General features: G+C 42.4%; 1 protein-coding gene across 1 annotated transcript in view; it reads left to right on the top strand.

Annotated features, from left to right (window-relative positions):
* Positions 1–12,497: 12,497 nt before the first annotated feature.
* The window catches only part of ldah (lipid droplet associated hydrolase), a 60,992-nt gene continuing 50,684 nt past the window's right edge, over positions 12,498–22,805 (top strand). Inside the window, exons 1-2 of the mRNA XM_035743164.2 lie at positions 12,498–12,890; positions 13,409–13,561. Coding sequence (XP_035599057.1) covers positions 13,417–13,561 — 145 coding nt within the window. The 5' untranslated portion in view covers positions 12,498–12,890; positions 13,409–13,416. The remainder of the gene's footprint in view (positions 12,891–13,408; positions 13,562–22,805) is intronic.

The following is a 22,805-nucleotide window of genomic DNA, read 5'->3' as shown; positions in this document are numbered from 1 at the left end:
ATTTGAAAACGTGCTTCATTATTATGGGGTATTGTGTGTGGATTGATGAGGAGAAAAAAACGATTGAATCAATTTAAAAATAAGGCTGTAATGTCACAAAATGTGGAATAAGTCAAGGGGTCTGAATACTTTCCGAATGCACTGTATCTGTCCTCTCCATATTAGGTGCTGAGCCCACAGAGGCGACCGTAACACTGAAGTACTGCAAGGACACTCTAACCACTGACTTCCAGATCCCTGATTACGACAGGAATAAAGCTGGCAGTCACAGACGGCAACGTCAAGGGGAAGAAAATGCGTGGCACAATATTTCACAGTTGTTTCTAGTTGGCCGTTCCAGGTAAAAGACAGTGTTGTAATTATTTCCAGTCTTCCTCTGTGCAAAAAGTCATTGTGAAATATGCTAAGTGTCAGACAGCTTTTTCTCTGTGATGTGTGACCTGACAATGTCAATAACAAAATGTAACTGCAAACAGTAATGATTAAAGTCTTACATCTGGTTTGCCCATACATATGACAACAAGTTTGAGGTGAAGATGAAGTCCGACCTGAACTCTGAGATTCAAAACTCATCCCAAATACAGAAGATTACCAGAGGCAGCTACAAAAGCTCATTGATGACATACTAGATCAGAAAGTGGCTAAATCTGATATGAAAGTGCAGCACATTGTTACCAAAGCCATTGAGGTTAGGGATGTTGGCGCTGTGTTTGAAATATATTTTGGTTAATGCCATCGGCAGTCATTTTTCCTATTGTCTACTCCCAATTGCAGCAGTGACGGCTCTGGCAGCTCCTGGCTGACCGACGGCTCTGGCAGCTCCTGGCTGACTGGCGGCTTTGGCAGCTCCTGGCTGACCGACGGCTCTGGCAGCTCCTGACTGACGGGCGGCTCTGGTAGTTCAGGACAGACGGGAGACTCTGGCAGCTCAGGGCAGACGGGAGACTCTGGCAGCTCAGAACAGACGGGAGACTCTGGCAGCGCTGGGCAGGAGGAAAGCTCTGGCAGCGCTGGACAGATGGGAGCACCTGTAGGGAGGAGACATAGAGACAGCCTGGTGCAGGGGGCTGCCACCGGAGGGCTGGTGCATGGAGGTGGCACCAGATAGACCGCGAAGGCGCACTGGAGGTCTCGAGCACCGAGCCTGCCCAACCCTACCTGGCTGAATGCTCCCCGTAGCCAGGCCAGTGCGGCGAGGTGGAATAGCCCGCACTGGGCTATGCTGGCGAACCGAGGACACCATGCGTAGGGCTCGTGCCATGTACCCCGGCCCGAGGAGACGCACTGGAGACCAGATGCGCTGAGCCGGCTTCATGGCACCTGGCTCGATGCTCACTCTAGCCTGGCCGATATGAGGCGCTGCAATGTACCGCACCGGGCTATGCACACGCACCAGGGACACCGTGCACCTCACAGCATAACACGGTGCCTGCCCGGTCCCTCTCTCTCCACGGTAAGCACGGGGAGTTGGCTCAGGTCTCCTACCTGACTTAGCCACACTCCCCGTGTGCCCCTCCCAATACATTTTTGGGGCTGCCTCTCGGGCTTCCAGCCGCGCTGCTGTGCAGCCTCTTCATAAAGCTGCCTCTCGGCTTTCGCTGCCTCCAGCTCTGCCTTGGGGCGGTGATATTCCCCAGCCTGTGCCCAGGGTCCCTTGCCATCTAATATCTCCTCCCAAGTCCAGTTCTCCAGGTATCGCTGCCTCTCGTCACCACGCTACTTGGTCCTTTCTTGGTGGATGGTTGAGCAAGCCCCGAAAAAGCCGGGTGAACTCCGGGTAGTGGTCCCGAGCAGAGTCTGGGCCGTTCCAGACAGCGTTGGCCCATTCCAGGGCTCTACCCGTCAAACAGGAGATGAGGAGGCTCACACTCTCTTCACCCGAGGGAGTCGGACGAACGGTAGCCAGGTAGAGCTCAAGCTGGAGCAAAAATCCCTGGCACCCAGCCGCCACTCCATCGTACTCCCTCGGGGGTGCGAGACGCAATGCGCTGGGACCAGACGATGACGGAGGAGGAGTGGGTTGCGTCGTCTGTGTGGGAGCTGGGGTGGATGTCGGGAGACCACTCCTCTCCCATCGCTCCATCCTCTCCATCATCAGGTCCAACGCCAAACCGATCCGATGGAGGACGGCTGTATGATGGAGGACGCGCTCCTCCATCGATGGAAGAGGGGTGGTCACTGCTCCTGCTGACTCCATGGTAAAAAGGTGCGAGCTTCTGTCAGTACTTCTAGAAGTAGTGGGTAGAGGAGTCAGGTGCAGAGAGCAGGGTAGTAGATACGTGGATAGTTTATTCCCAAAGCAACAGTGTCGGTCAACGCCACACACACGGGCGCTATAAGACCCAGTCCAAAACAACAGGACCAAACGGTTCGGGAAAAAATAACATCCACAGAAATCACACACACCAAATAACAGAAAACAGCTCCCTACATATGGTTCTTAATCAGGGACAGTGATTGACAGCTGCCTCTGATTGAGAACCATACCAGGCCAAACACAGAAATAGCAATTCATAGAAAACTATGGTTTGGTTTCCTCATATTCCTTCTTACAGGGAGGTCACCTTCACAGCTGTATGCAAAAGTGTTCAGCCTCTAACTGGTAAGAAACACCTGAATTACTGGCACTTTTATTTACTGCACATACTACAAACCTCTTTACTATAAATCGTCATAATGAAAGCTTAGAGTTTTCTAGATGTTCTTTTTTATGGACACAATACACAATACATTGGATTATTTTTGCCGTTTAGTGTTTATACTGAAGGTATGAGACCAATGCTGATCCCCTCTTGTTCCTTATCTATCCAGTCTAACCCCGACAAGGATACAGACATAGTGAGTGTCAAAGCCACTCTGAAGAGCTCTGAGAAGTTGAGTTTCCAGGTTGCCTGGAATATGGATACCATGCATTCCACCATTGAAGGGCTCAAAGAGCAGATGCCTGCCATCACAGATGTGCTGCTCAAGTTCATAAACACGTATCACATAGCTCACTTTGGCTTCGATGTAAACTGTGCCTCCATGAAGCTGTAGAACTGTCTCCAACGTCCTTGAGAGAGCCTATCATGAGGTCCCAATGTGTCTCGATACACTACAGAATTTTATGAGAGAGATGTTTAGTAGCTGACAACATACTGTCTATAAACATCACTGATATGAGTGACACGCATCCACTAGGTTTTCAGTTCTTACGTTCTTGCGTGAGACCAATTTCGCTCTTTCCGGACTAGAGGAGAGACTTTCTGGACAGGAGGTCTATGAGAGGGCCAGTCGCTCTCCATCCAACCTCACTGAGCTCGAGCTGTTTTGCAAGGAGGAATGTGAAAAAATGTCAGTCTCTCGATGTGCAAAACTGATAGAGACATACCCCAAGCGACTTACAGCTGTAATCGCAGCAAAAGGTGGCGCTACATAGTATTAACTTAAGGGGGCTGAATAATTTTGCACCCCTAATTTTTCAGTTTTTGATTTGTTAAAAAAGTTTGAAATATCCAATAAATGTCGTTCCACTTCATGATTGTGTCCCACTTGTTGTTGATTCTTCACAAAAAAATACAGTTTTATATCTTTATGTTTGAAGCCTGAAATGTGGCAAAAGGTCGCAAAGTTCAAGGGGGCCGAATACTTTCGCAAGGCACTGTATCTCTGTGTTAAATTTGAAAGAGTTTTATTTTTAAATTGCTGAACAATTAACAATTCATGTAGCATGTTGTTTCTTTTTGATGACTATGTTAATTGAGACAAAAGGGGATTTTTACAGCACAAGTGTAGTACTACTGTACATTGTTCAATTCCAAGATATGGTCAACAATGCATTCAAGTGGGATTCTTACATCCCAACAATGGAAGATGGTTCACACACATAGAGTACAGACTCCAAGATCCTTCTTTTGTTGGAGCTTAAGGTTGAAATAGTGTGGCCCTTAGATGGCAGGGTCGTCCAACTCATTGGAATATTTCTAGTTTTAGAAGTTCAGCTGTCTACAACATAGGAAGCTAAAACCCTTTGTTTGCTGGGTCCAGTTATTCACCCTTTACCCTGCCTCTTCTCTCCCTCTTGCCCTCCCTTCTTTCTCACTCCAAATATCCCATACAGCCTCTTGCCCTCTTTCATACTGTGTGCCACATTCCCCCTGCTTATTTCCCCTGGTTACCTGGTTGGACACTTAATGCCCCCCACAGCTATTTCATATACTCTCCCGAAGAGGGGCCCATAACAAATGTTGCTAAGCATGGTGGCTGTCACCTGTTTGGAATTCAGGGCTGTGTTGGTCGCCAGAGCGTGCTGCTTTTCCCACAGTAGTCTATCAAAAAGTTTTATGTTTGAGTTTTGCTCAAACATCAAACTGTATGGGCATCAACAATATCAGAATATGTAAATTAATTCTATCTTATAAATAACTCATATTAGACTAAAAAAGGTTCAAGATCATTGCTGGAAAGGTGAACCAGAAAGGACTTTGGCTTCATGTATTACTTCATTATGAGCAATCTCCTTCAGATTCAAGTGACTAAGTCACATGTCCAGCTTGGACAAGTATCTGTATGAGTTTCATGTTAATTTCAGAAAATGTCAAAAATGAAAAGTTCAGTGTGGCTTTATTTTCAGGAACAAACATGCAGTACATCATATTTCTTTAAATATTCATAGAGGTCAACAAATGACGGTGTGTTTTGGTGTTGGACACTAGCAAAACATTTGTTTTCATCTTTTTCTAGTAAGACATATGGAGTATATAGAGTTATATAGTTGTAAACACATACTTTCTTCTGCTATTCAATCCCACTCCCCGCTCTCCCCACCTGACCCCAAAATGAAAGGCAAAAATAGAACAACCCATCCCTTCCCAATACCCCATTTCGTATTACATCGTCATACCAACATGATCACATATATGCTTATTTCTCGAGCAGACATTGGTGGAATTGCATCATACATACTGTATGTCTGCAGGTGACCGGTGCACCTACTGGCTTGCCCAGAGGGTGCCACAATATGCTACAGGTGGCCAGACTTAACTGACGATGTTACTATAACATAACAAGCTATTGCCCAGATATTAAAGTGACTTCAGAGGTAATTAATAAGATATCCTATTGTTAAATATCCCTGAATTGGATTACTGCCAGCCTTGAGTAATCTAATTTCTATGAAGGAGTAACAAGACTGCAAAAGAAAACAAAATGTCTGTGATTTACGGGGTGCGTAAAAGGGAATGAAACATCCGCTGTGACACCCCCATCCCATTCCCATAATATTCCTCATGCAGATTGTCAGCTGTGTGTCTTTAATGAGTAGATGCAAAGGATATACTGCTTTGTCAAGACAAGGCCCAAATCCCTGTCATCAGCGTGAAGAAAAGATGGAGGAATTTGCAGATGAGTAGGTAAACCACCACTACCCTCCGTATTATTGGCCAACGTGCAGTCATTGGAAAACAAACTGGACGATCTACGATTAAGATTATCCTACCAATGGGACATTAAAAACTGTAATAGCCTATATTTCACAGAGGCGTGGCTGAACGACAACACGGAAAATATAGAGCTGGCTGGCTTCTCCGTGCATCGGCAGGACAGAGCAGCTACGTCTGGTAAGACGAGGGGCGGGTGTGGGTCTATGTGTCAATAACTGCTGGTGCGTGATTACTAATATTAAAGAAGTCTCAAGGTATTGCTCGCCTGGGGGTAGAATACCTCAAGATAAGGTGTAGACCACACTATCTACCAAGAGAGTTGTCATATATATTATTCATAGTCGTCTATTTAACACCACAAACCGATTCTGGCACTAAGACCACACTCAATGAGCTGTGTAAGGCCATTAGCAAACAAGAAAATGCTCATACAGAAGTGTCACTCCTAGTGGCCGGGGACTTTAATGCAGGCAAATCTGTTTTACCTCATTTCTACCAGCATGTCACAAGTGCAACCAGAAGGGAAAAAACTCAAGACCATCTTTACTGCACACACAGAGGCCCTCCATTTGGCAAATCTGACCACAATTCTATCCTCCTGATTCCTGCTTACAAAAACTAAAGCAGGAAGTACCAGTGACTCACTCAATACGGAAGTGGTTAGATGATGTGGATGCTACACTACAGGACTGTTTGCTAGCACAGACTGGAATATGTTCTGGGATTCATCCAATGGTATTGAGGAGTATTCCACCTCAGTCACCGGCTTCATCAATAAGTGCATTGACGACCTCGTCCCCACAGTGACCATACGTACATTTCCCAACCAGAAGCCATGAAATACAGGCAACATCCGCACCGAGCTAAAGGCTAGAGGTGCTGCTTTCAAGGAGTGGGACTCTAGAAATCTCGCTATGCCCTCAGACGAAACATCAAACAGGCAAAGTGTCAATAGAGGACTAAGATTGAATCCCACTACACCGGCTCTGACGCTCATCAGATGTGGCAGGGCTTGAAAAGTATTATGGGCTACAAAGGGAAACCAAGCCGCAAGCTGCCCAGTGACGCAAGTCTTACAGACGAGCTAAATGCATTTTATTCTGGCTTCGAGGCAAGCAACACTGAAGCATGAATGAGAGCACCAGCTGTTCCCGGACAACTGTGTGATCACGCTTTCCGTAGCCAATGTGAACAAGACCTTTAACCTTTCTAGGGCAGGGTTTCTGCTAGCAACAACATTCTGCTGAAAAGGCAGTGCGCGAAAGTCAAAAATATTTTTTAGAAATATGTAACTTTCACACATTAACTAGTCCAATACAGCAAATGAAAGATAAACATCTTGTTAATTTACCCATCATGTCCGTTTTCAAAAATGCTTACCAGCGAAAGCACAACATATCATATGTTAGGTCATAACCAAGTAAAAAAAATACACAGCCATTTTTCCAGCCAAAGATAGGAGTCATAAAAAGCAGAAATATAGATCAAATTAATCACTAACCTTCAATGATTTTCATCAGATGACACTCATAGGACATCATGTTACACGATACATGTATGTATGTTTTGTTCGATAATGTGCATATTTATATCAAACATCTCAGTTTACATTGGCACCTTACGTGCAGTAATGTTTTGATTCCAAAACATCTGGTGATTTTGCAGAAATACTCATAATAAACATTGATAAAAGATACAGTTATTCACAGAATTAAAGATAGACTTCTCCTCAGCAGGGTAGCCTAGTGGTTAGAGCGTTGGACTAGTAACCAAAAGGTTGCAAGTTCAAATCCCTGAGCTGACAATGTACAAATCTGTCATTCTGCCCCTGAACAGGCAGTTAACCCACTGTTCCTCGGCTGTCATTGAAAATAAGAATTTGTTCTTAACTGACTTGCCTAGTAAAATAAAGGTAAAAAATTAATGCAACCGCTGTGTCAGATTTTAAAAAACTTTACGGAAAAAGCAGAATCTGAGAACGGCGGTCAGAGCCCAAAACAGCCAGAGGAATATCCACCATTTTGGAGTCAACAAAGTTAGAAATAACACCATAAATATTCACTTACCTTTGCTGATCTTCATCAGAAGGCACTCCCAGGAATCCCGGTTCGACAATAAATGACTGATTTGTTCCATAAAGTTCCATAAATTCCATCATTTATGTCCAAATAGCCACTTGTTGTTAGCGTGTTCAGCCCAGTTATCCATCTTCATGAGGCGCAGGCACTTCGTCCAGACAAAAACTCGAAAAGTTCCGTTACAGACCTTAATAAAAAAGGCAAACGATGTATGGAATCAATATTTAGGATGTTTTTAACATTAAACATCAATAATGTTCCAACCGGAGAATTCCTTTGTCTGAAGAAAAGCACTGGAACGAGAGGTACCTCTGTCGGGAGCACGCGTCATGACACCAAGGCACTCTGCCAGACCACTGACTCAAAGAGGTCTCATGAGCCCCTCCTTTATAGTATAATCCTCATTCAAGTTTCTAAAGACGGTTGACATCTAGTGGAAGCCGTAGGAAGTGCAACTTTATCCATATCTCAATGTGTATTCGGTAGGCCAAGCTTTGAAAAACTACAAACCTCAGATGTCCCACTTCCTGGTTGGATTTTTCTCGGGTTTTCACCTGCCATATGAGTTCTGTTATACTCACAGACATCATTCAAACAGTTTTAGAAACTTCAGAGTGTTTCTACCCAATACTAATAATGATATGCATATATTAGCATCTGGGACAGAGTATGAGGCAGTTCACTCTGGGAACACTATTCATCCAAAAGTGAAAATGCTGCCCCCTATGCCAAAAAGGTTAATCAGGTCAACATTCACAAAGCCGCGGGGCCAGACGGATTACCAGATGTGTACTCAAAGTGTCTTCACTGACATTTTCAACCTCTCCATGACCGAGTCTGTAATAACAACATCTTTCAAACAGACCACCATAGTCCCTGTGCCCAAGAACGCGAGGGTCACCTGCCAAAATTATTACCGCCACGTTGCACTCACGTCGGTAGCCATGAAGTGCTTTGAAAGGCTGGTCATGGCTCACATCAACACCATCATGCCGGAAACCCTAGACCCACTCCAATTTGCATACCGCCCTAACAGATCCACAGATGACTCAATCTTAATCAAACTCCACACTGCCCTTTCCCACCTGGACAAAAGGAACACCTATGTGAGAATGTTGTTCATTGACAACAGCTCAGCGTCCAACACCATAGTGCCTACAAAGTTCATCACAAAGCTAAGGACTAAAGGATCCTGGGACTAAACACCTCCCTCTGCAACTGGATCCTGGACTTCCTGACGGGCCTCCCCAGGTGGTAAGGGTAGGCAACAACACATCTGCCACACTGATCCTCAATACTGGGGCCCCTCAGGGGTGTGTGCTTAGTACCCTCCTGTACTCCCTGTTCCCCCACAACTTTGTGGCCAAGCACGACTCCAGCACCGTCATTAAATTTGCTGATGACACAACAGTGGTAGACCTGATCACCGACAACGATGAGGCATCCTATAGGGATGAGGTCAGAGATCTGATAGTGTGGTGCCAGTACAACAACCTCTCCCTCAATGTGAGCAAGATAAAGGAGCTGATTGTGGACTATAGGAAAAGGAGGGCCGAACAGGATCCCATTAACATCAACAGGGCTGAAGTGGAGCGGGTCAAGAGTTTCAAGTTCCTTGGTGTCCACATCACCAATGAACTATCATGGTCCAAACACACCAACACAGTTGTGAAGAGGGCACGACAACACCTATTCCCCCTCAGGAGACTGAAATTATTTGGTATGGGACACCAGATCCTCAAAAAGTTCTACAGCTACACCATCGAGAGCATCCTGACCGGTTGCATCACCACCTGGTGTGGCAACTGCTTTGCATCTGACCGTAGGGCACTACACAGGGTAGTGCATACAGACAAGCTTCCTGACATCCAGGACCTATATACTAGGCGGTGTCAGAGGAAGGCCCCAAAAATTGTCAAAGGACTCTAGTCACCCAAGTCATAGACTATTCTCTTTGCTATCGCACGGCAAGCGATACCGGAGTGGCAAGTCTAGATCCAAAAGGCTTCTTAACAGCTTCAACCCCCAAGCCATAAGACTCTATAACAGCTAATCAAAGTGCTACCCAGACCCCTCTTTTACGCTGCTGCTACAAGCCATTAGACTGCTGAACAATTAATCAAATGTCCACCCGAACTATTTACATTGACCCCCCACCCTCTGTTTTTACACGGCTGCTACTCACTGTTTGTTATATATGCATAGTCACTTTACAAATCTTAACTAACCTGTTCCCCCCGCACATTGACTCGATACCGGTACCCCCTGTATATAACCTCGTTATTGTTACGTTATTTTCTTGTGTTACTTTTTGATTTGATGAGATTTTTTTACTTTAGTTTATTTAGTAAATATTTTCTTAACTCTAATTCTGGAACTGTATTGTTGGTTAAATTCTTGTAAGTAAGCATGTCACAGTAAAGTTGTTGTATTCAGCGCATGTGACAAATAACATTTGTTTTGAATTGATTTGATTTGATAAAAATCATATAAATTATTGTAAATTCTTGCAATGTTTCATCTCAGTCCTAATTTGACCTTTAAGATCAGATGCAGCCTTGCTCCTGAGAGACCTTGGCATTTGGGTGTCATCAGCACCTTGCACCAGGATCATATTAGTCATAAGGTCAGTTTCCATTCCTTTAGGGAAGACACACTGGTACTTAAGAAAGACGCCAAAGCCAGCCAGTAGCTCTCTTCTCGCACCTGCTGACACCAATTGCTCTTGAAATGAAAAGGTTTTCCTTAAGTAAATCTGAGCTGATTTAACACCAACTTGATATAAAGGCAAATAAACACTATCTTCTGCCACTGAAATATTATGGCATGATACTCCTGATAATTTTGTGCAAGCTTTTCAAATTCCATTATTGTTTGTATCATTACTGTAAAGTTATTTTCCGCCTCCCTTACTAAGAAGGATGCCCCCCAAAAACAACTAAAGAACAAATCTGCAAATGGAAGAGAGGCACCTTTGACAGCAGGAGAGGGACATCCCACCACCTAGGAGGAGGAGTGATTTCATTGCTACACACAATGATATTGTCTTCTCCGTCAGCCCTCAAACATTAACGGCTCCCAGCTTGTGGCTTCTAAATAATAAGGAGTTCAGGTCTGGGAACTTTTCAGCCACCCCATCACACCACACCACATCACACCACATTCCATTGGAAACAGCAGCAACTTCACCACCACTGTTGCCTCCCACAGGCTGCATGAGAGCCTCCGATCTCCCTCCCTGCAGGTTTGGGAGCACATCCAATTTTGTGATGCACAGTGCCAAGCCTAGCTCCTCTTTGAGTGAACTCTTCACAGCTGGACCCAAATGACTTGCAGGTGTCTCTGTAGGCTGCACATCCCCGGCTCCCCTACTCATGGCCAACGGGGGCATCACCTTTGCCACATTGGGGATCACAGCTGGTGCAGCGTAACACTCAACAGGAAATATCTGACAGCAGCCCGCCAACGTGAATATGGAAAATGTCCATATATATATATATATATATATATATATATATATATATATATATATATATATATATATATATATATATATATATATAGAGAGAGAGAGAGAGAGAGAGAGAGAGAGAGAGAGAGAGAGAGAGAGAGAGAGAGAGAAATTGATGGGGTGGGAGGTCAGATAGTTGCTATGTAAATGCAACAGCCAAACAGGACATCTTTTGAATGTACTGTCCCATCTGACAAGGTGCAGGTGTAACAGTAAGTACTGTGATCATGAATTTTGCTGGACAATGGATGTGATGTTCAGTGGTTGAAAGTGTGCTATGGTTCTTACATGTTTCTCAATCATCGCCCAGCTGCTGTTTTATGGACCTGGTCAGGCATATATCAGCCCCTACATAGTGAAAGCTCTGAAATGTGGCTAACTGATTTAGGTTTAGGCCAGATCCATTGAGTTGAAGAGAGTTTTATCTCCTCTCCCGAGGGAGGCTCTCAGTCCTGCATGTTAACATGCTTCCTGAAATCAAAACACAAAACACACACACACACACACACACACACACACACACACACACACACACACACACACACACACACACACACACACACACACACACACACACACACACACACACACACACACACACACACACACACACACACACAGGCATCTGCATTTCCATCAACAACCAACATTAAATATTCTATGTCCCTCCTGTATTCCCTGTTCACTCATGACTGCATGACCAGGCACGACTCCAACACCATCATCAAGTTTTCTGAAGACACAACAGTGGTAGGCCTGATCACCGACAATGATGAGACAGCCTATAGGGAGGAGGTCAGAGACCTGGCAGTGTGGCCAGGATAACAACCTCTCCCTCAACGTGATCAAGCAGTACCGGAGCGCCAAGTCTTGGTCCAAAAGGCTTCTTAACAGTTTCTACCCCCAAGCCATAAGACTCCTGAACAGCTATGGTCCTTCTGTAGCTCAGTTGGTAGAGCATGGCGCTTGTAACGCCAGGGTAGTGGGTTCGATTCCCGGGACCACCCATACGTAGAATGTATGCACACATGACTGTAAGTCGCTTTGGATAAAAGCTTCTGCTAAATGGCATATATTATTATTATATTATTATTACTAATCAAAGTGCTACCCAGACCCCGCTTTTACGCTGCTGCTACTAACCGGTGCCCCCGCACATTGACTCTGTACCGGTACCCCCTGTACATAGCCTCACTATTGTTATTTTACTGCTGCTGTTTAAGTGTTTGTTACTTTTTTCCCTATTTTTTACTTAACACTTATTTTTTTTAAACATTTCTTAAAGCATTGTTGGTTAAGGGCTTGTAAGTAAGCATTTCACTGTAAGGTCTGTTCTATTCGGCGCATGTGACAGAAACAATTTTATTTTATATTAAATAGCTTTGTTTGTTTGAAGAACAATGTTTTCACTCCAGCTCAGAAGGTGGCGGTAATGCACCTAAACAATGTTTTCCACACTGGTATTGACCCTCAATGAGAGAGAAGAAGACGAAGCAAACGGCGAGGTTTCAAACCACTTATATTGTAGTTGTGTTGCGCAGAATATCACATCGTTAAGTATTGATGGGATTTCAGCCATATTAAACGCTGCTCCCATGTTTTAAAAGATCTGATACACAGCTGAATTGTCTCAGATCCCCACACATGCGGTCGTGTCTTCAAGGTGTGATAATTTGCTGAACAGGGTTAAAATGTAGCTATCTAGTCTGGAACGACACGGAAGACTGTCAGACTGGACCAGCACGAAGCCGGGTGCGCGCTATCGCTTGTCTTTCTTCAGTCTCACTGGCACACACTACTAAGGCATCACCATCTTCTGTGTAGCAAAGCATTTGGAATACAGTAGCTTCGGCAAAACATTTCATTTCGAGAAGTAATTTGGTATGTAATTATCGCTGTGAAAATCTAGCTAGCTGACCTATTAGCAACATAATGCTAGCTGGCAGCTCAGAAAAATGTTCATGTGCAATGAGCTAACAAGTTATCTAGGTTGACTTCAAATACAAGACATGTCATGTCAGACAACCTAAAAACGATTACTTAAATGCTCAACTAATGCTTATAAGATCATATAGCTAATGTATTACACTGACTGGGTGTCAAAGTTCATAACACGTTTAGCTGATAACAAATAGGTGAAAGGTTGAGTGTAGTGTGTTCTATTAATCTCAGTGAAATTGGACCATTCTCGAAAGGACAGGCACTACTAGCTACAGTAGCTGTGCAGTTGAGATGCATAGAAAATATTAGGCTATTTCTGTAAGCTATTACTAAGGATAGGATGTATTTCATAGGGTGTCTGATTAGCTCCATAATAACGAAGGCCCAATATTCATCCTATGAATAAAAACATTTTTTTTGTATACATAACCCTGTTTATGCCTCTCTCTCTTGCTAAGCCTTTGAGATGGGATCCTCAGTGATGGAGGATAAGGATGAGGCCTACACAGAGCACCTATACTGCTGTGGTGCTGTCACAGAAGTGCTCAAATTCGGCACCCGTAACCTACACTCTGGCAATCAACCTAAAGTGCTTTTTCTCATCATACCAGGTGAGTGTCATTAAAGCATTTTCTTAATTCAAGGGAAATGCATTATGCTATCCCTGGTTAGATTATTGTGAGATGCCTGTCGTTTTCATCCGAAATCTGTATTGGTAAATCGACTACAGCCAATGTATTTTGAGTGGGCTATCCCTTTAAACTGGAGATATAAAAGTGGTATTGATAATACTACAAATTAAATTGTATTCCTGACTAAGCAGTTTGCTGTAATTTACCCTTGGTGTCTCATCATCATGTCATGTGATGTTGATATTATTAAATGTGTTACGCACTATCCTGAAAGTCTGAGACTATGTTCTCTGGACCAAATAGTACACCAACATCATTTGGGTCTCGTATGCCTCGATACAACTCTGCCTATGTCACCCACTTCTTTGTGTTTAAATTGGGAAACTTTGAGAAAGATGAGCCATAGAGTCAGGGGGAGATTCAGTCATGCCAGTGACCTTTGAAAGGTCGCAGTGACTGGAGCTCGTTCATTGCCCTCTGAATATCACTGAACTTGGGGCTCAATGGACCCTTTATGGCTGACAGAGACACTGCGAAGGCCCTGTTATTGTAGACCAGCTGCCCTTTTCCCTGTGATCAGAGCAATGATCTTTGTGTCCAACCTTAGGTACAACCAGTGTTTCATACCCTAAAGCACTCACAGGTGCCTCTGTGTTCTCTGTAGGTGTGTGTGTTTTGATTGACGAATGGAAACCATGACCTCCTCCAATGAAACTTATGTTTTTTTGAATGTTTCGATAGAACACAGGTGCGACAGCCAATCATTCTAAAACGTCAATGCATGTAGCCGACTAGAATTATAGACATTCAGTAGATACTTTTGTATATATAGTGTATGTGGACACCCTTCAAATTAGGAGATTTGGCTATTTCAACCACACCCATTGCTAACAGGTGTGTACAATCGAGCACAATGCCATGCAATCTCCATAGACAAACATTGGCAGTAGAATGGCCTTACTGAAGAGCTCATTGATTTTCAATGTGGCACCATCATAGGATGCCACCTTTCCAACAAGTCAGTTCATCAAAGTCCTGCCCAAGTCCTACCCAGGTTAAACAATTTAAAGGCAATGCTACCAAATACTAATTGAGTGCATGTAAACTTCTGACCCATTGGGAATGTGATGAAAGACATGAAATCTGACATTTCACATTCTTAAAATAAAGTGGTGATCCTAACTGACCTAAGACAGGGATTTTTTTACTAGGATTAAATGTCAGGAATTGTGAAAATCTGTGTTTGAATGTATGTAAACTTCCGACTTCAACTGTATATACTATTCTCTATTCTACTGTATTTTAATTAATGCCACTCCGATTTTGCAAGTCCTAATATTTATATATTTATTTTTTCCGTTCTTTTACTTTTAGATTTGTGTATTGTTGTGAATTGTTAGATATTACTGCACTGTTTGAGCTAGGAACACAAGCATTTCGCTACACCCGCAATAACATCAGCTAAATATGTGTATGTGACCAATAACATTTGATTTGATTTGTAAAGTTTGGTTGAGGAGGAATAATGGTCTGGGGCTGTTTTTCAGACCCCTTAGTTCCAGTGACGGGAAATCTTTATGCTACAGTATACAATGACATTCTAGATGATTCTTTGCTTCCATCTTTGTGGCAACAGTTTGGGGAAATCCCTTTCCTGTTTCAGCATGACAATGCCCCGTACACAATGCAAGGTCCAATGGTTTGTTGAGATCGGTGTGGAAGAACTTGACTGGCCTATACAGAACCCTGACCTGAACCCCATCCAATTTCTTTGGGATGAATTGAAACGCCGACTGCGAACAGGGCCTAATCGCCCAACATCAGTGCCCGACCTCACTAATGCTCTTGTGGCTGAATTGAAGCAAGTCCCCTCAGCATTGTTCTAACATAATGTTCCGAAATCCAACAAGCATTCCAACATGCACCCGCAATAACATCTGCTAAATATGGGTATGTAACCAATAAAACATTTGATTTTGATCTTGTTGAAAGACTTCCCAGATGAGTGGAGGCTGTTATAGCAGCAAAGGGGGGAGCAGCTCCATTTTAATGCCCATGATTTTGGAATTATAGGTTTGACGAGCAGGTATCCACGTACTTTTGGTCATGTAGTGTATATTCCTTAAAATATTTACATGAGAATTTGTTCGTAAAAAGTTGGAAAACTTTTAATACCAGCACCTAATATGTGTTGTAATGTGTAGGCGAATGTTCTATATTCTGTGTGATTGTGTTGTGTGTGAGCCTCTGACGTCTTGATTTCCTCCTGAGGATCAATACAGTTAAATTAAATAAAACGGATAAAAAATGTAACCAAGAGCAGCTCTCTTTAGCCTGAAGGGTAAATGGATAGGATAGCCTACTTGATACATAGGCCACCCTCATCGGCCACCCTCTATCAATATATCCCTCCAACCTCCCTCCAGGCATCCCTCCATTCTCAACAGATGGAGGAGAGTTAAAAAGGTCAGCAAGATCAAGGGAGGGAATGGCAATCAAATGTTACCTCCAGGTTACATTCCAAAATCATTCCACCAAATATTTCAGCAATGTATGAAAAAAGCTAAACCAATAACTTGGGCTGACATTCCAGTGCTAGCCCTCAATCCACATGCCACAATGCTATTAGCAGTACCAGGCATGTTACATATTCGATAAACGTCTGAATTGTGCCCCTGTAATACCACCGTGATTAAAGTGAGTTAAAATACATATTTTAAGGTGCAGTGACTGAAGTCTAAGATTTACCACTGCTCATTGATAACTTAAACTGCTTGATTTTCGCAGAGTAAGCCTACAAGGCAAATGTGTTTTTGGAAGTATAACTCAATCTTTGGAAGTGCAGTGGAAGTTCTAAGTGCACTGCAGGTGCGGGACTACGTCATTGCTGCGGTACTTCTGGCACCAAGCCGAGAGGTCAAAGACGCTAGGGAGGGAGGTCTGCACAGTGTTCAGCTCAGCAGGCCCAAATTTATAGGCACTAGAAAAGCGCCCTTTCTGGTGAGGGAAGAAGGGAGGAAAGATAACAAGTGGGAAAGACTGGGAGGGGTTGGTTTGACTTTTCGTTGAATTACTCAAGCTTAGAGGGATTCAGGAGTTGTCCTCTTCAAAAACTGATACATTTGGTCACGAGACATCTGTATTTAAAGAATTAGGCCTAATATAGATACCCAATGGACTATTGTGTAATGAGTCAGTCTCACATTAAGGTAGTTACAGTATGTCACTACATTAATAGTGCATCATCATGTGTCACTCTCTTATTGCCATTGTCTGCTATATATATATTTTGGAACTGAACTGTGGCTAACAGAGAATTCCGTTAAAGGTGCACTATTCAGAAATTGCTCTACCATTTCCTGGGTGCTAAAATTTTAATTGATTGCATAATTTCAGTTTGTGACAAAGCAAGCAAGTATAGTGTAGAGTCATTGTACCATCTAAACCGCTGTGAAATATACTTTCCATAACCAAAAATATCAGTAGCTGGTGTACAAAACTGAAAGTAAAAGATGCAAAACCTCAACTTTAGAATGGGAAGCATAGAAATAGTGCCCATAGAACAGATGTATCACTTCTTAGACTTGCTTTCAATGAGAATGACAGATCTATAACTCATGTCTATGTGAATTTGGTTGGGTCGCCCAAATATTGAAATATTACAGCTTTAAAGCGAAAGACACACTAAAACAATAAGAATGTACTTTTATTGAGTTATTATATCTTAGAAACAAAGAATATTTGATTAAATAATGGATATTTCCAACAATGTAACATATAATAATGGAATAACTGTTTTACTAACTTTAACCTCTTACTAACTTATTCCCGAATCAAGAAGACTTCTGACTTTCTTTCCTTCTATAGGCTGTCTGCTTCGTTCCTCCTATAGAGGGAGTGGTGTTACTGTCACACAGTGCTAGTTGGGGAAGGGAAACATATTAAAGTGTGGATTCAAGCCTGACAGCTCTCTCTCTACCCATTGTCTGCAGTTTGAACAGATGCAGGACCTCCCCTGGTATTTGATACTTTGACCCACAGATCTCTTTAAAGCATTATAAAGTAAACACCTTCTTCCTTAGGCTGAATGAAATACCATTATAGCCTCATAATTTGTCTGGGTCGACCCTGCAGACTTAAGGAGCATGTAGTTCACTCTGACTGGTTAAATAAACAGATATTATTTATATGTAGTAAGACATTACATTACTAACTGGCTGCTCACCCTTTCAAGTTTTTCTTTCCCTTTTTTTTGTCAAGAGTTAGAATTATGTATTTAAAATACATTTTAAGAAGGCCATCTGTGAGATCCCCAAGAGAGCAGGGTGTGAGAGGAGATTTAGTAATAAAGAGAGAGTGAATGATGACTGTCAAGTCAAGACCCCTTGCCTGCAATGTGCAGCGTCGTCACAGACAGCTATGAAGAATGGCCTAACCAGTGAAGAGTAGCGTGCTGCTTATCCTTCATCTCCCTGTATATCCTTTATCTCCCTGTAGTCTGTAATATTTATTGTATCAGTTACATTTTTGGTACCAGTTGCTGAAATCAAAAATAGTTTTACATTTCCCAATTTCTTTAGGTGCATTTGGGTACAGTGTGCTTGTGAAGTCCTCATTGTAGTCTAAATTAGTTATGACTTGTTTAATGGCTAGCCGACATCTGGTGTGGCCTTTGCTGTTGGCGGTAGATGGTGTAACTTCGTCGGAATTCCCCATCGCTGTCTCATCGAAAACAATGACATCTGAATTTCGTCCTGGTGTTGTGTTTTACCTACAGTACCTGAGTACAACAAACGGAAACCCTCTTTGCTCCGACTACCTCAATACCTCTGTCATGGATCATTCAGTACTCAAGTGTTTAAGAGTCTTATTGTGGAGTTAAGTATTCAGGCTTTTCCCTCTCAACCACTGACTCATGATTCTGTGAGACCTCAGCCATCTCTCTCCATCAACTCATTTGTAACCCATTGTTAGTTCAGGTTTCTTACTATGTGCTCTGTCTCTCTTTCAGCCCACAGACTTAACATTGTGTACTGATGTCATTTGTTCTATCCATTTGTTTTTGTCTTATTTTTTCACAAAAGGGGACTTCTGCAATCTCATTCATGACCTCTCTTGAGTGAGAGGTACACTCGTCGCAACATAGAACCCACGTAATCCGCCCCTGGTCCATCAATTGGCTGTGAACACCAGACAGATGTAACCTCCAGCGATTCACATTCCAAACTCGGCTTTGCTGATAGAGACAGATGTTGGGCCCAAAACTCAAACTGAAGCTTATGTTCATAAAGACCAAGAATCAGTTGAAAGTTCATCTGTTCACATCCCAATTATGTGTTCAGATTCGGGTACCTGTCTATTTTTTGCAAAAGCGCGGTCTGAGGTGTGGTCCCAGACTGCTACAGTATAAAGCTGTTTTCTTTTCTACACTTGCCCCGAGTTCAAACTTATTCAAGCTGTGTGACAGTGGGATTCAGGGGGCCTTCATTACTTCTCTTGGGAGTGCAAGCCACAAGCGGGATAATGGGGGCGTCTGTTGTGGTGCCTAGCAAAAATAGCACTGTCATTTCCAATGGCACATCTCTGGTATGGGCTAGGTTTCTGAAAACCTGCTTCTTGAGCATGTCTGGGGCCATCTGGGAGAGATTTAGAAACCCAGCGTGAATAAAAACATACAAATGTATTTAATCAGTAGGCTAGGAGGGGCTGTGGATGGAGTCTAGAAAAGGGTGCTGCATTTAAGGAAAGCCCATCCCCTGCACACTCCCCACTGTCTGGGAGAAAGAGGGAGTTGACTGTTTACTCAGCTTGTGGAGAGCAGGAGAGAGTCAACACAATGTTCAACTGCGGGAGCCTGGCAGATATGGAGAAAGGTTGCCCAGCGATGAGAGAAAAGAGGGGGCCTTATCTGTCATGGTCGGTTAAAGGGGAAAGTTGGATTTCACGTTCAAGAAGGTCAAAACAAAGTGATGGTGTCCATTCTAACTGAATCTACTACAGTGGAGGCATGAGCTTTCATGAGATTCAAATGAGTTGTTTTTTCACTGATCATCACAACCTAGGCTTACTTCTGTCAATGAAATGAATGAAAAGACTGAATAAGTTTCCACCTCCCTGAACTCTTTCTAGGGGGAATTGTCCTTCTAATAACTTGTGCTTCATAAATACAGTGCCTTCAGAAAGTATTCACATCCCTTGACTTTTTCAACATTTTGTTGTGTTAGAGCCTCAATTTACAATTTCTTAAATACAACTTTTCTGTCACTGGCCTACACACAATACCCATTAACGTCAAAGTGGAATTAGAATTTTAAAAATAATAATGGGCAAATGTTGCACAATTCAGGTGTGGAAAGGTCTTAGCGACTTACCCAGAAAGACTTGCAGCTGAAATTGCTGTCAAAGGTGCTTCTACAAATTATTGACTCAGGGGTGTGAACTTATGTAAATTAGATATTTCTACATTTAATTTTCAATAAATTTGCCAAAATGTCTGAAAACATGTTTTCACTTTGTCATTATGGTGTGTGTAGATGGGTGAGATTTTAAAAAATTTAATCAATTTTGAATTCAGGCTGTAACTCAAAATGTGGAATAAGTCTAGGGGTATTAATTATTTCTGAAGGCACTATATCTGTACTCTTCTAAGTATATTTGCCTCCCATATTTATTTTTGTACACTCTGCTCAGCAGAGAAGCTTGCTTGCTCTCACACAAAGTGTTGTGCAACATCTTCAGCTGCATTTGGCTCTTGATTAATGACTCAGGATATGTGAATGAAAATATGAAAACACTACCGAGAACTGCGGCAAGTGTTCTGAACTTGGGGCCCACTGTAGTGAGAGTTCAGACTCCGACTACAGGTTTTATCCCATATCCCTCACCCTCAAAACACTATTTATCATTATTTCCCACAAAACTGTCATCCATGGTAGGTCCATGTACTTTATGGTTGCCGTCACCCACCTTAGAAGAATAGAGTTGAACTCATATCCTAAATGTTTAGGATTGTTTCAAGATTGCATCAGCTTTCACAAGGAATCCAAGTCCTTCTGCCAGGCAAAATAAGACAAGTTCATTATTTTGCTGATATTAACTATGTGTGATTGTTACTTATTAGATTGTTAGCTTGATGGGAGCATGTGGTTAGCTGCTTTCAGAATGCAATACATGTGGGTTCAAATCCAAGACTGTAGAGCTCTTAAATACAAAAACATCTAGATTCACATCTGTGTGTTGCAATGGTTTTACTTCGTCCTGAGGACATACCAGGGGGAAAAGTATGGGGTCTGCGTGTTGGCAGTTATTTCTTATGTGTTTTATACACACCCAATATTCATAAAACTAATTGGATGTATTTTGGGTATAATAGACAAAAATGAAGCAATGTGTTCACTCATTGACTGTATTTTCTCCCACCAATAAATGTTCCAACATTCAATTTTTAACAGTGACATAAGAACTATCCTACCAACAAACAACTCAACACCATTTTAACTAACACATAATCCAGGTGAATTTTATCCAACGTGTTGGATTGCTTTAGCTAATTGTTCCACATGCTTTAGCCTAAATGTGGCATGTTATTGGACGATGATTGTCCATGTGTTGTTGTAACACTCCTAATGGGAGTGTTCTTCCAAAGATTGCATCTGTGGCTCTCTCTCTCAGCACCCTCTCACGGGGGCTGTTATACATTGAACGCTCATGAAATGACACATACAGGCAAAATCATCATAACAAAGATTTGGATAATACGCACTCACGCTTACAGTATACATCAAAATACCATATATATGCCTACAAGCAACTCAAACAAGCACTATACAAAACATTGACGAACATTTGTCCTGTTGGACAAAAAAAGACAGACCACACAGAGTAGCCATTGTTCTTTAGCAGCTGCTATACAGTTTTCTTTACACTTTTATCGCACCCTGATAGTCCGAAATAAACCCCCACCCAGGATAAACTCTCTTTTTGTTAACCTATGGAATAAAAGTCCCTCTTTGTTCTGTGTAAAGACATCAGTACCATGAGCTAAATAAAGTTCCTAGCTAGCAGCTGAGCTGACAGTGCTAACTATGACATGCTGCTGTATGGGGGCTGATGAGATTGATGGCAAAGGCCAGGGAATGACAGCCATTACATGGCCAACACTTTGTTGTCATGAGTAGAGTAGAGAAGAAAATGATTAACATACTAAGAAGTTGGTACGGTTGGCTGTCAATATATGTTTTATATGGTTTGTTTTCTAGCATTTAGTCATGTAGCCTACCTCCATAAAGTGTAGTTTGTTTTCTAGCATTTAGTCATGCAGCCTACCTCCATAAAGTGTAGTTTGTTTTCTAGCATTTAGTCATGTAGCCTACCTCCATAAAGTGTAGTTTGTTTTCTAGCATTTAGTCATGTAGCCTACCTCCATAAAGTGTAGTTTGTTTCTAGCATTTAGTCATGTAGCCTACCTCCATAAAGTGTAGTTTGTTTTCTAGCATTTAGTCATGCAGCCTACCTCCATAAAGTGTAGTTTGTTTTCTAGCATTTAGTCATGTAGCCTACCTCCATAAAGTGTAGTTTGTTTTCTAGCATTTAGTCATGTAGCCTACCTCCATAAAGTGTAGTTTGTTTTCTAGCATTTAGTCATGTAGCCTACCTCCATAAAGTGTAGTTTGTAGCATTTCTAGCCTACCTCCATTTAGTTTGTAGCATTTAGTCATGTAGCCTACCTCCATAAAGTGTGGTTTGTTTTCTAGCATTTAGTCATGTAGCCTACCTCCATAAAGTGTAGTTTGTTTTCTAGCATTTAGTCATGTAGCCTACCTCCATAAAGTGTAGTTTGTTTTTGTTATGGATGTGCATCTTTCCCTTTCAAGATGATTTGATACATATCTGGAGACATGGGCTCTGATATACAGGAACGATATTTTTGAGTATAAAATGATTCGGTTTGATTAGAGAATGAATCAAAGTGATTCTGTGCGATACGATTTGATGCATTTGTTTCATAAACACATTCATTTTCCATTGTAAATAAAAAATCTGCTGCTGTTGTAGCTCATGAGCTGAGCCTCTGAGCTGACTTGTGTGTGTGTGTGCGGTTTGTGTGTAAGTAATTATGTATGTACTGTAGGCACCTGATCTGATCAGATTAGGGGAGGGCAAGGTAGCCTATGTATCCAACACTGCGGTTTGTGGTCCACAGACAGATGCATTCGTATCTTTT

The sequence above is a fragment of the Oncorhynchus keta genome, chromosome 29 (genome assembly GCF_023373465.1).
Source record: "Oncorhynchus keta strain PuntledgeMale-10-30-2019 chromosome 29, Oket_V2, whole genome shotgun sequence".
In the NCBI taxonomy this organism is placed as follows: Eukaryota; Metazoa; Chordata; class Actinopteri; order Salmoniformes; family Salmonidae; genus Oncorhynchus; species Oncorhynchus keta.
This window is presented reverse-complemented; position numbering and strand designations above follow the sequence as displayed.